This window comes from Megalops cyprinoides, chromosome 6, assembly GCF_013368585.1.
Source record: "Megalops cyprinoides isolate fMegCyp1 chromosome 6, fMegCyp1.pri, whole genome shotgun sequence".
Taxonomy (NCBI): domain Eukaryota; kingdom Metazoa; phylum Chordata; class Actinopteri; order Elopiformes; family Megalopidae; genus Megalops; species Megalops cyprinoides.
In genome coordinates this window covers 25,167,592-25,181,965 of record NC_050588.1, presented here as the reverse complement: position 1 = coordinate 25,181,965, position 14,374 = coordinate 25,167,592, and the positions used below count along the sequence as shown (strand labels likewise).

The 14,374-nt window shown below is 41.6% G+C and overlaps 1 protein-coding gene across 1 annotated transcript; it reads right to left on the bottom strand.

The window, feature by feature from the left end:
* Window positions 1-1,897: 1,897 nt before the first annotated feature.
* On the bottom strand, window positions 1,898-13,135 carry ppp4r2b (protein phosphatase 4, regulatory subunit 2b). The gene is made up of 9 exons (XM_036532267.1): window positions 13,087-13,135; window positions 12,198-12,279; window positions 7,987-8,157; window positions 7,566-7,659; window positions 5,222-5,259; window positions 4,630-4,704; window positions 4,372-4,512; window positions 3,650-3,945; window positions 1,898-3,471 (listed from the first exon to the last, which is right to left on the bottom strand). Exons 1-9 carry the CDS (start codon window positions 13,118-13,120, stop codon window positions 3,119-3,121), a joined length of 1,284 nt encoding a protein of 427 aa, XP_036388160.1. The 5' UTR covers window positions 13,121-13,135; the 3' UTR covers window positions 1,898-3,118.
* Between the last annotated feature and the right edge of the window lie 1,239 nt (window positions 13,136-14,374).

Genomic DNA, 14,374 nt, shown 5'->3' with positions numbered 1-14,374 from the left:
TACATCACAGCCCTTCATCTGCCAGGCAAAAGTTTTGAAACAAATATTCAGATATCCTTGAAAGAGACAACATTATCGTTGAGGCTACATGAAGACAAATATCCTGAAATCTCCGCAGCTCAGATTCCTAAGGCTCCCTTTACAAGGAAAAGAAAAAAAAAACAGATTGAATGCGTCTAGATTTTTAAAAAATAAAGGCTCATATATTAAGAGCAAATCTTGAACCAGTGTGATCATCTCTCTCAGGTTTAGAGCTCAGCTCAAGCAATGGGGCTGGCTTCAGCACAATGCTTCTCATTTACAATCGACAGTGGCCCAATTAAACCACAGCTTTGGTCGTAACAGAATAATAATATATAACACTGGTGATATTTACATGGATAATTAAATATGCAGAAAAATAATTATTTCACATATTCCTGCTTCAGAAGATCAAAACCACTTGACCAAAGTGCTCCATCCTTAAAATTGGCAGGTTAGAAAATATTTTAAATCTCAGGATGGTTTCATTAAAATAACAGGCATTTGCATACAATGTAAATACATGACTTGTTTGACCACCTTCATTTAACAGAGGAGCACCAGTGTCTATCGGGGAACAAAACTGCTATTATAGAAAGTAACTCAAAATGAGATTCAGCGACCAGTCTATAACTGATATCCAGTGGGATCAAGTCAAACTGCATATCCCACCTACACTTGACCATAGCACTGAATGAATTGTGGAATTCTAATGAGGCCTGCTCAAAACTATGCACGGCAATGCTCAAGCTCTGCCATAGTTGTGGCATCGATGGGTCCTTGCCAAATTAGTGCTCATTTGATTTAAAGCCCTGCTCTACTCCCAACTGCCCTGTCATTATTTCCCTGGAGACAGGCGTTCAAAGACTACAGTTAAACGCTGCCTCCTGGTGATCCTCGCAGCCTGGATTTGCGGAATCCTCATTTGATTTCCACCGAGACTGTGAGCAAATTTCAACAGAAATTACACCAACAGGTAAGACAGTTTACTGAACAACCACTCCCCCACACACCCACCCATACAGACACACCAGCTATAGATTAAGAAATGTACGAAGAAATGTACTACTCAAACAACACGAAATCCCACACTGCAACCCTTAAGTATCCTTTTCCCTCATTAAGACAAATGGTTGAAATAGTTGAGATAAATGTTGTTCAGATTACAAACAATATACCCATCTTGTATGGAAAAGCAGATATCCTGGTGGTATCACCTGAAGTGCAGTTCAACACAAATGGGGATTCATTAATAAAATTCCAGGTTTTCACACAAACAGCAGACAACGCATGGTAAGAGAAGTGAAGACTGCCTCGAGACAACACTTAACGCAGGTACCTGTGGAGAAAAGGCTACAGTCTAGTCAAAGCCTACTACTTTACACAGATAAGAACTGGAGTCAAACAATGGGCCATTGTGGCATACACAGGATGGAAGCTAAACCGCTCTGATATTTCAATGCCAAGTCAGGAGCAGTCAACCAGTGTACAAACACGATAATCTACCAAGGAATACAAACCAGCATTTGTGCATTAATGGAATATGAATTGCAAAATTCAGTTTTTACCAACAGCGTGTTAGAGGAATTACAATCTGCTCAATGTGATAAGAAAGGCTTTGTGGTTAAGATTAGTGGAGCACTGATTATATTCTGAACCTCAGCAGACATGAGAGTCAAAACTATTCAAGCCTTTTACTGCTGCCATGTTTAAGCTAAGTAAATGTTCTCCGACACAAATAAAAGCAGCATACCCACACTTATAACATTGACATTTATTGCTTTATATGAATACTGTATTGAAAGCCCAAGCATTCAGTTTACACAGAAATTATACAATTATATACCGTTTCACAAAGGCAGTGAACACTTATTACAATCTACAAAATCTACTTTACAGAAATTTAAAAATTCTAAATATCAAAAAAGTACAGTTGCAGAAACAGGTACAAATTTGGCAGCCAGTGTTTTTGTCAGGGTACTTCAGTGAAAGAGCTTTGTATTCAATGTGACAGTTGAGAAAGTTGAGTGAAGCAATCGTTGTGCTTTCAGCTGGTATTACATCATTAACAATAACTGGCTGCCAAAAAAGTATGTTCAAAAAAATAGGTCATTCAGTTGAAAAGTTTATATAAATTACGGTGGTTCAATGCACCCCAAAATTATATATCTTGTATCTGACTCTTATACAAGGTAAATTTACTATGTTAGATTGCTCTTTTGATGCAGTCAAGCAGTGTAATCTTTGCAATGATGACCTGTGCATACAAAAAAGGGGAAAAAGACGTTAGTGTGGAAAGGACGCAACTCCAATATACCCACAACCTTCGGCAAAATCAAATATTCTCTAATGGATGCAAATATATAACCTAAAAAAAGCATTCACTCTACAACCAAAACTTCGGTCAAACAAACACCTTTGAAAAATCAGCCATGTTTCAAGCATCTAGGGGCTAAAGCTGCATCTTCTGTGGCTGCTGGAAACTCAGTGGCACAAGCATCTCCAGGGAGACAGGAAATGGTGTGCAGACCAACCAGCGCTCCTGGAATGTGTTCTAATCCTGGTCTGTGGTGGTGAAAACGCAGAGGGTTTAACTGTGACGGGACAGGAGCCCCTTCAACCCGGGCCTCGGCCCTGTCCTGTCACACATGAGTACTCCTGACACACACAAACCAACAGAAAGGAGATACCATGAAGTGAAATGCAGCATCCATACAACACACAGCTTTATGTTTTACAAATGAAGAGGTGAGTCCCTAAATAGTAAAATGCTGAAACGACGACCAAGTGAAAACCTGCCGGGAACAGAAAGGCTCGTATGGAAACAAATGTCATGAGCTTCAAAAATAATTGTCAAAATAATAACCTTCCAGTTTAAAAACTTTTTTAATTGCAAATAAAAACCTATACACAAACCACTGACGAGTGGCCTTTTGGAGGTGGGGCCCAGGGTTCGAACAAGGCGCCTGGGGCCCAGAGGGAATCCCTCAGGGGGCCCCATGAAAGGGCAGCCCTCTCCATGGAAACTAAAGGTCCACTTTTTTACAGAGATCTTGCAGCTGTTGTCTGATACAGTGTAAAAAGCAGAGGTACACCATTAGTCTTGCTCCATGGGCTCGTCACACGTGTCTGCAGCGTGCGTGCCGTTCTCGGTAGCGCCCTCTGCTGCCGACTCGGGCGTACTGCTGGAGGAGCCGGAGACGGGCTCGTCGCTCGCCTCATTGGCTGCGCTGTCCTCGCTGCTGCTGCTGCTGCTGCTGACCGGGTCAGTATTCTCATCCCCTTCCTGGACCTCCGGGCTCACGCCGCTGCCAGCCACAGCTTGCTGTTGGGACTGGTCCATTTCGGTGGCTTCCTCTTGTCTCTCTGCGGAGCCGGACGACACCTCCCCCTCGGCCCTCTCCTCCCCGCTGTCCCCTGATGAGGGCTCCATCTGTGTGCTCGAGGGCTCTGTGGGGACAAGCAAACATACTGAGACAATTATACTCTCTTCAGGCCACACAGGGGTTAGACAGTCACACACGCCCCCTGCTGGACAATTAAATGGACCAAAGCTAAGCAATGTTGTATTACAATGCGCTAATCCACCCACAGATAAGCATGCTACTGACATCAGCAATGAACCTACCCTGGTCTTCACAAGCCAGAGTACTGGCAGCTTCACTCTTTTTCTCCTCCTCTTCCTGGACACTGGAGGAAGACTCCGCCTCCTCTGCCATTTCTGACGAGCTTTCAGCTAAAGAGGGACAAGCAGCCTCCTTCCCGCCTTCCTCCTCCTCATCGTCGTCCTCTTCCTCATCGTCTCGGTCGAACTTGAGCCTCTTGACTTCATGCTGTTCCGCCTCCATGGCATCCTCGTCCTCTGGGTGCTTGTTCTTCAGAGGACTTCCCAGGGTGCTGTCTCCTTCTGATACGGATGAATCGCTGCAACAAGAGGAAGACATCACATTAATGCCTTCCAAACCTCTCCCACTCTGTCCTCCCTGCTGGCGAAAGGGGCAGAGTCAACAGTGAGAGATAAGATGGTACGCTGTATCCTGGACACTTCTCACACAGCACACAAACATGCTTCCTGCAATTTGCTACCTTTGTGTTCATGGGGAAAAAAAGGCAAAACAACTTACTATTTTGGTGGCATCTCACCTGCAGCAATTTTACACCAAATAAAGCACTGCATCTGGATAAAAGCAATTTTTGTGGTAAAGTAAACAGACCAATGGTAGCATTTCTGCAGCACTGGCCATGCATTCACTTTGGAAATAGTAAGCAGTGGCAGCAGTTTGATGTCAAAGTGTCACTTAGCTGGTCAAGCTAGCATGGTTTCTGGAGACACCAGAGAGGACACGTTACCTGAGAGGGTTGCCATCACCCGGCTCTGTGACTGCCGCCTTGTTTTCTGTACTGTCAGGAAGGCCGTTGGTTGCCAGCGAGCTGGACAGGGAGAGCTTTGGTCGGTTGAGTGGCCTTGGAGTCCCCGGCCCATTCACGTTCCTTCCAGAAAGACGAGAATTCAAGTTCAGGGGCTTTATCTCTTTTCAATTTAATGACAAACTGGTACCTAGCCTTCTGCAGAAGTTTTTCTTAAACAAGGAGTTCATCTGCATTCACCTGTCTGAATAAGCCGATGAGTTCCCAGGAAACATAACTCCATTCATCCTGTTCACAGTGGTGGACCCATTTTTCCTTAAAAACAGAAAAACGAACACATTAAGTACCTTTACTGTTACAAATAAATAAAAAAAACAAGTTCAGGTGATTTAACATGCCTGCATTCAAAAACCGACTGATACACAGCTCAGGGCGGCTTACCACAGGCTCAGAACAGTTACATAACCTAAGCTGTATTAATTGCTGGAGGCAGTAAAAAGGCAAAGATTTGAGAGCCATATTGGCCCAGAAATAAACATTTTTATTCCGCAGGCTGAGCGAGATCAGAAACAGTACAACTCATTCAACAGCCATGTGTCTACACTTTAACGTAGGCAGTCAAATATAAGGCTTAGAAGTAGGAAGTGTGTGTTCACTGCAGAAGTCTGATTATCAAACATAAAGGCTTACAAATTAAGCAGGATCACAGCTGCATTACAATGAAACCCCTTTTAAATGCATAAGAGTACTGCATGTCCACGGTCCATGGTGAATGCTTTGTATATGAGAAACAGACAGCAGGATCTCCGCACATGCAGGACAGTTTACTTACTCAGAGGTGGGGTAAACACAGCTGACCACCATTACGTTCTGGAAAACAAGAAATCAACCGCTTAGTTCAGCTCAAATCATACATTTCATTTCAGGTGTTGTATTGCTAATACCCCTCAAAACTGCCACCTGGAGGGGCATCCTAAAGTTGAGGCAGTGACATGCCATTGGGTATTGTACATTTGCATAAACTTTACTGATGACTTTCCACACATATATTGGCAAACTATTCGAGTTACAAACAGAGGACTGTGGTGCCATGCACAAATCAGAGGAATGAGGCATCATAATAAACAAAATAACAGTGCCAAAAGTACAGATGACAGAAGACAAGCAAGCACACACAGCACAGGACTCAAATTCAGGACTTAAGGGTGGGGGGGGGGGGGGGGCAAATGACCAATTCTTAAATCATTTCCTTCCTTGTGTGAGCTGTGAATGTGAGGGCGGGGCTGTAATTTATAGGTTTATTTTGACCTAAAACTCATGAAAGCCCATGGCTGAAGACACCTAAGATCAGGGAAAAATAAATGGAAAGTGCAGTACACAGTTTGTCTTCTCCCCCACTGGCTTTATTCCTACAAGGCAAAATCAAGCTTAAAGCTCCCCAGATGACTGCAGATTTGTTCAGATTTCCATTAATATGTGACAAAAGTTGGAATATTGTGTTGCAATTTTAAAAATTTTATCAACACAAATCATTGGAAGCCCTGTCATAAAATGAGCACGGCCTGTACCACTCTACTGCTTTACCTCAAAGATTCTGAAAGCAACACGACCTGTATGTGAATTTCTAACACAGACAACTCATGTCTGACAGGACAGATAAACTGCTGCAGTGTGAACTATTTGCACTGCTGAACGAAATGCAAACAACCCCTCTATTGCTCAGTTTCCTATCCAGAGCTATCTATATTAGCCAGTTATTCAGACACTATTCATCATAGATGCTGGATGCAGATAGTTGTGTAAATCTCGCTTTGCCTGCATCTGGGCAGCCAGCTATCTTTGAAAAGCTGCTTGGGAAAAATAGCGAGTTTGGGAGCCAGTGCAGCTAGATCTATCCTGCAGGGTTTCCCTTTACTTAGATCAGTTGAGATCGGTACGAAGTGTTTAATACACAAATCTTTAAATGAGTGTTTCAGTGTGCCACAGCCAGAGGTAATGCTAAGTGATTACACCCAGGTCAGCTTTTTTTGCTTCCCCATCTCTTCTTCCTCACTTTTCTGCCAGCCCACTACACGCTAATGTTAGCTTGCTGGAGGGTGCAGAGAGCCTTTCGGGATGCAGCTCCGGAGCCTGTCTTGGACAGATACCACGGCAACACTTGTTGCGTGACAAAAAGACCTCCACGCTCAAAAGAAAACATACACGCTTCCAGGTCTCACGATGCCTGCTCACCGAGGGGTCTGATCAAAATGCTATCACAGCCCCCACTGCAGAGCAATCATTTCAGTCAAAGTGAGTGATGTCAGCGAATGAGTCCCTGAACACCCATTTATATGACTCACTGCAAATATTATGCAACAAACCAATTTAGTCATTCATGTGGCGTCCACTAGATTTCACCTGTATGTGGCTAAATCTCCAAAGCACCGTATGAAACAGGAAACACATGTGTGATCGCTAAAATGACCTGACGGGACTTAATCATGAATCAGGAAAGTTTACTGAAGGTAGACAGATTTTTATGCTCTTCCCCCTTCATGCAAGCCTGTTTTTGAAGCGCCAACTGAATATTAGGCTTGTCGCACTGTGCCAACCTCTGCACTCTAGCAGGAGCGGTGAAAGTGATACAAAGGCAATACATTCAAATGCAGCCAATGGCTACTCCTCTCACAAGTCACACAGCACACTACAGTGCAGTGGGTGTTCATTGGAGAATAGGCACTACTCCACTGATGTCATCCCAGCAACTAGCTGGAGATTGACGAATTGCAGGGTGCCTGAGAGCAATGAGATGAAGAAACCTTGGTTGACCTACCCACCCTCAACTCCAATGGCATAAAGCCAATTTCTTCCACCACTGCGAATCCCAGTCATTGTCAGCAAATGACAGCCGGTTTTGAATGCGGACCATAGAGGCAGAAATTATTTTGAAATCTTTCCTCTTATTTCAGTTCTCTTTTTCTCATGTATGTCTGTACATCAATCTGTTTTCCTTGGCCACCTTTAAGCTTTTGTCTCAATTTTTATCGAAACATTAAAATATTACCATGCGTTATGTGGTTCCCAGTCCCCAGTGCTCACTGATGTTTTCTTTTCTCAGAGGCTCAGTTTCACCTGCTCTGAGAGGGTAAGAAAGCACAGCTCCTCACTTTACATCAACAGCAGAGACTTCTCACCTTCTCCACCCCCCGCAGGAACTTGTCTGTTCCTGAGTAGTTTCTCTTGGGCTCCGTAAGCAACTCACAGAGGCGCTGGATGGTGAAAGGGATCCTGGGATGAACGAAATAATTTAAAACAAACTGACATTGCAGAATGTATCAAATTCCTGTTTAATCCTACACTTTACAAACATAACAATGAGAAACCTTTACTCTCTCTGACCAGGGAAGTTCCAAACCATCATGGCTTGCAATCTATTTTCTTCAGTAGATGGCGCTATTGCATCAAGATAAGTACTGTAATTCAGTTTGATAACCTTGGATTTGGGGCACAAACCCAGTTAAGACTCTTGCTCTATTGCTCTGTCTATACAGATACCTACATGAAGAAACCGCAATGCAACAGAAAGAGCAATGCCTTGGTAGTGAGGTGACTTACCCATTGTAACCATTTACTATTTTCAGTATCCTCTCCTTCATCTCCTCAAAAGGAATGCACTCCACGTTGGGGTTGGCTGGGCCACGCTGTTCTGGGGCTGAGGCTCGAAAATCGTCCATCACTTTCTCCAGTTTGAAGAGGAAATAGCTTTTGAACTGTGACCACTGTATCCTGGGGAAGATGGACACAGAGGAGAACATTACTGATTCCAAACAGATCAGAGACAACAGGCATCACTGTTTGGTTCCTGTCTCTACGCCATACTCAAACTAGGTTACATTAAGATGGGCTAATAAAATGAAAACCCTTATCCCATTAAATCAGTCCATACCGCCTGCATGGGGTACTGATTCAGTGGAGGACCTGTGTGAGCTGCATGCCCTTATACAAGATCAGACAAGTCCAGTCTCAAAGTGCAGAGTCTGCTTCTGGTGTAGCAAACAGCTTAGCTCCATTTATTCAAAACTGAAGCTAGAAACTTTCAACAAATACATTTCACAAATGAAATCAATGGAGTCAATTACAAACACAAGCAGTTACTCTGACAGGTTGGCATAAATGATTTATTGTTTTAGTTAATATGCTAATCTGGAGGCATCTTGCAGCATAAAATAAACATAACACTTTATTTTGTCGAATGAAGTTACGCAAAGCCATTTCCTTGAGGACTAAAAGATACATTTACTGTTCAATTTAATTGCATTTGTTAAGGGACCTTTTTATAGTAATTGATTAAACTAAAGCAGAAATAAACATTTCTACAAACAGAGCGTATCGCTTTAAATTTGTCTGATGCTGTTATGACTTTTGTTATTGATACTCACAACATAAATTGAGTTACAATTCTCTATCAGCACAAACTTCAAGCTACATCTAGGAATTCAGACTCAAAATTAATAGGTAGATCACCCTGGCAAGAGAGAGAATAAATTCAAACATGCATATTTCTGGTCTAAAACTCAGGACTCAGTCTGTCATTTTGACAATTAAAACAACACAGTCAAATAAACAAAACTCCCTCAAATCACTGAAGTCCAGCTTGAATATTTCCTTCTTTTGGCAAAGCAGTACTTAGGCAGGAAGGCAGAAACCAAATTCACTCAGTAAATGATTTCCTTCCTTATGTGGAATGTGAGCTGTGATGTGATCTACAGTTTCACCAAGTCCTGATAAAAGTCAATGCCTAAAGACACCGAAGATCAGGGAGAGATAAATGGGAAAGACACTAACTCTGTTCACGACCCTCAGTTACCTCCAACTTCCCGCAAGGACTTCAGTTCTTTTAACAAAAGATATTTAGTGACACAGTTATCCTTTACATACTTAATATTCAGTAACATCCCCCTAGAATTCATGAACAGGACATCCTGTCTCTACTGCAATGACCAGAAATGTGTATGCAGATTGACCAGATAAACCAAATGCCATTGTTCATAGTTCAAGCAAGCACATCTGAGCCATACCTGCTTTAGACAAAATGATGGCATCTTGCTTGATTCCATAAAGAAAGGGAAATCTTTCTAACCAGACCATCAGTAACATTAAGTGCAAGTGCCATACTTAAAAGACAGAAATGCTCAACAATATAGAGAAGGAACTAAATTTATCATACTGACTAGATATGGACAATATTAAACAATGCAAAAGTGCATTTCTATTTTGACTTAGTTTCCAAAAATGTTGTGAATCACAGGTAGCATGGTATCACAAATACTGTGTACACAATTTTTATCCAATACATCATGATTTAGACATAACTGTATAACAGTGAAAGGGAAGCATCAGGATTAAAGCATTCAAACAAATGAACTAGAACCTATGGTTTTAACAGAGTTCTGAATAGATATATTTATTAGTACGGGAATGGATACTGAACAAAAGGTGAAATAACAGTTGAGGAATGTAGGTCAAGGCACGCAAGTTAAACTTCCTTTTGGACAGGAGGGTGTTTTTATACCACCAGTAACAGGCAAGACAAACTGCTGGATTTTTCTTGCTGATAGCAAAAATCACATGGTCCATGCTGACATGTATTTTCACTCAACAGTAGAGGGCATGGATGTAAGGCAGACACTAGTGACTACTAATTCTAAAACCAGTCTGGTTCAAACCAAGTTTTCCTTCATTCATCTCATCGAGGACAGGCAAATGAACAGAAATCATGTGAAACATTCAGGAGAAGACTGGACAGCATGCAATTCAAACCCAAGAGGTATGGAAATGTTCTGCATTCACAATAAATAATGCTTCTGAGAGGGCAGAGACTAGCATAAAAAGAAATACAATAAAATACAAAATGAAGAGTTGGGAACTTAATATGTTTTCACAATAACTCAGTTTATGGAAGGAGAGAAGTCAATTCAGAGCTTCAATTTGGAGCAATTTACAGTCAAAGTACACCATTTCATCATAGACATTTTTAGTGCAGGTACTTTTTTTGTTTACAAAAACCTTTCATTTTCTATAAACTTCAGGGTGCTACTGTCTCTAATCATGTTCTGTCCAAGCAATAACAACAGCTAGAGGCTGAAAGTTCAGTCTTCAGGAACAAATAAATGTAGCCCTTTATTCTAGTGGAAAAACCCACAGGCACACACGTGTCCACACCAGAAATACCCACAGGCACATGCAGTACATACATACAGCGCAGTGAAGGGGCCTGCAGTACATGGAGCCCTCAAAATGTTTTTACAATCAATATACATTTTGCAACAATACTTTCCAATATTGTAACATGTGAAATGTGAGAGTACAAGAAAGCAACACAGATTTGCCCCTTAAATAGATAATGACAGACAAATGATTGTCCTTGCATGCACATTAAAGAAAGTGGCAGTGCAAAAATATCTTAGAGGTGGCTGCAGAGTAGTAGTTTGGGTTTGGCAGTTTGCCACTAAACTCTGACCTGAGAGGGACACCCACCCACCTGCAGCATGAGAAAGCAGGACTTGGTCCTTACAGTGGCTCTGTGAGAGAATGGCAGTCTATGCACAGGTTGTGTGGGAACACAACAGTGCAAAGTGACACTATTTTTAAAGACTTAAGCCTTTTTATATAGATGAGGTGACTGTTCAGCTTAAAGAGGAACGAAGGCTGTTCAATTATCTGGAAAAAGTCCATGAATGTTTGAATCTGTAATCAATAACTCTTTTGAGACAAGTTTACAGATGCTTGATATTGTCCACACACTTACATTGGGTTTTACTTTCTCATAAAACCATCCTTGGCTCCACACAATTACTTAAAGGTTCTGGAAAAAATAAATGATACTGCTTCGCAATGACTATAATATTACCAGTAACTACCTATGAGTGTCTGTAGAATCTGTAAAACATGGGGTCACAATGTCTATAGTGGTTTTCATTCCTAGCAATTTGTTAACTATGTTTGATTGAGTTGTTCAATGAATGCTGATCTATATTTGTAATCATTTCAGTCTTGGCCGTTAATACTTCATTACAGATACAGGACACTGGAAGTGCATTTCTTCTAACAGAGATGCAAGTAAGGGTGCTTCTCTACATTATTTTTATTCATTTCAGCCTCCTAAATATACACATAACATGGACAAATATTCAGTCTTATTAAACGTAATTACTTGATCACTGAGAGCAAGACTTACTAACTGACCCACCGTTTATGCATATGGAACCCTAAACTAAACTTTATACAGCTGGCTCAAATTGGTTAAAGAAGCTGACATTAAAACATGTTGAATGAAATTAAAATTAGCGGAACAAAAACGAGTGTACCCCCAGGACCAATATTTATCTAGGCTGTGTGCATGTGTAACTTTGTAAAACATACATGGGTAACATTACGTTACATTTCCTGAGATTACAGTTACAGATAGCCTTAACAAACAAAAAATAAACTGTACAGCCCTAACAGGTCAGCTAACAAACTTTTCCCCTGTCTGTTTCCTACGCCCTTAATGCCTGTTGCAGGTGTTTGCATGCTTCTGTTCTGAATGTCTTTTTCTCTGCCGCTTTGATCACCTACGTATACTATCTTAACCATTATCATTCATTTTTGACAGTGGTAGGTATTGATAACGACTACTGTTAAACTTATAAAAAGAAATTAAACTTGAATAATATCGAACTGGCTAGCTGCACCTCTCGTGTATCCCATAAGAGGAAACAGAGCATGTTTCAATCCTCTCCTTTGGAGACGTAAACAGGCCTAGGGACTCGTCGGTAAATACTTACATCGTCTCCCCGGTCTTGGCGACATGGCACAAAAACTGGTCCAAAACGGGACACACTTCCTTCTTCCCTTTCTTCTCGAAATCTGAAATGGCGATATGCTTAAATTAATATTACGCCAATAATCTATGTAATAACCTGATTTGTGTCCCACGCTGCTTCGGCTGCTAGCTATGTAGCTGGTTGACTGCCTCACTGCGCTGCACAGAAAAAAAGTTAGCTAGCTGGCTACAATCATGCAAAGACGGAAACGATAAAGCCAACTAGCTAGCCCCCTAGTAGCTATCCACAAGCTAGTTGGCTAGCTAGCTTAAACAAAATACTTAGCTAGCTACACATTTTCGGAGTTAATGTCTACCAAAATCCTTTGAAATAACCGTCTAAATCACACGATTAGTAAGCCTAGCGACCTACCATCGCAATATCTAGCTAACGGTTGGCTATAAATGACAAGGCTAAGGTTAATTTGTGCTAGGTAGACTAGATAGCCAACCAGCTACCTAGCTACCTAGCTAGAATGGCTATGCGATATGATAAAATGTAGCTGGCTAGCTAGCTAGCCTGGCGATGTTAGATAGCTACCGGCTTCAGGGTTAAAGGACAGACCGTGATACAGTAAACAACTAAAAACATCAAATACCAGTTTTCATAACTAACACCAATGTTTCAGAACTTGTAAGATATAACAAATTATCTTTACTTTCATTAAATTATTAACAGGACTATAGCTAGCTAGCTAGTCACACTTAGCTAGCTAGCTAGCTAACAGCATTCAACACCTTAGCTAGCTGGCTAGCTAGCTAATACACTGAAATTCTGAACAATTTTCCCACCCACTCTAATTCTCACTTCCCAAGAGAACCAGTTAACGACCAAAAACACGTCAAACAACCTTTCAAAGCCTCCAGAAGTGTGTCGATTTCCATGTTTGTGGTGTTTTCTCTGTCCATCTCCTCCTGACTCCAACAGGAAACAGAAAGCTGGCAGCACCGTTTGAGACACAAAAAAATCAGCACTTCAATATGGCGCCCGTGATGTCACTGCCTGGTTGCAGGCCGACTGAGCATGCTCATGTCGTCGGACTGTAGTCTGATCGTTGTCTGGTGTACCTATGGAACCCAGCCGCTTGAGAGTATGTGAAATGTCATGTGTGTAGTACTCATACATCCCACGCTGTTTGCCATAGAGTGTGGATGATAAATATAACCACTACTGCTAAGAGTGATTGCTAACAGTGTAGACTGTTGCCCTTTGAACTGACTGCACTGACACTTTTGGGTTATTTTGTGTAAAATGGGCCCAGGGCTGAAATGACCCCTTTTGAAATTCTTACAGTTGTCATTTAGGGATTCAAACATGGTCAACACATACAGTTCACTTTGTAAAGCACTGAGATATAAATAATTACATTAGTCTTGTTTTCTGATTTTTTTTTTGCGTAAACTGAGTTGTCAATACTGTAATTTTTGGTCTGATGCAGTCACAATCTTACACTTCTGGTCTTTGGGGTTTGTTGAGATTTATTGTACATTTCAATTTTAATAGAATATTCAGACTAAAGTGTGTGTGCCAAAATGTACATAGTTGGACCACTTGTAGTTACAGAGATATTTTGCATACTATTGTGGCTGCTCGGCAAATTCAATATGATTTCCAGTGCACCAGATAGTTACACTCATTGTTCTCCCGAGGATCTGTGTTGCAGTCCTAAAGTGCAGCAAGCATGAAGCTTTATACTTGTTGTCTTCAAACGTGTAGTTTTTCCTGTTGATGTTACAGGAAATGTATTTGTACAGACTTTGTGTCAAGATACAACAATATCAATTCTTGGATATGAGACTGATTGAGATGTTCCACCTGGATGGAGGAAGCTAACTTTTATCTCCAGTGGGTTCTAAAGAATGTCCACCACACATCCAAACCTTTTCACATCCAAGAGCTGCCTCCTGAAAACTTACCAAACAAAAGATTGTGGTATTAAGGGATTACATAGGGCTTAGAAGTTATTTTATAGGGTTGCATTTTTATGATCCTCTTCAGAATCAGTGTAGCAAAACATGTTAGCACACCTCCAGCCAGCATGGGCAGCTTAGCCAAATGTTCCCCCTGTCCATCTTGTTTGAATAGTACGCTGCCCCCCCCCCCCCCCCCCCCCAGCCTCACAGATGGTCTCTACCTCT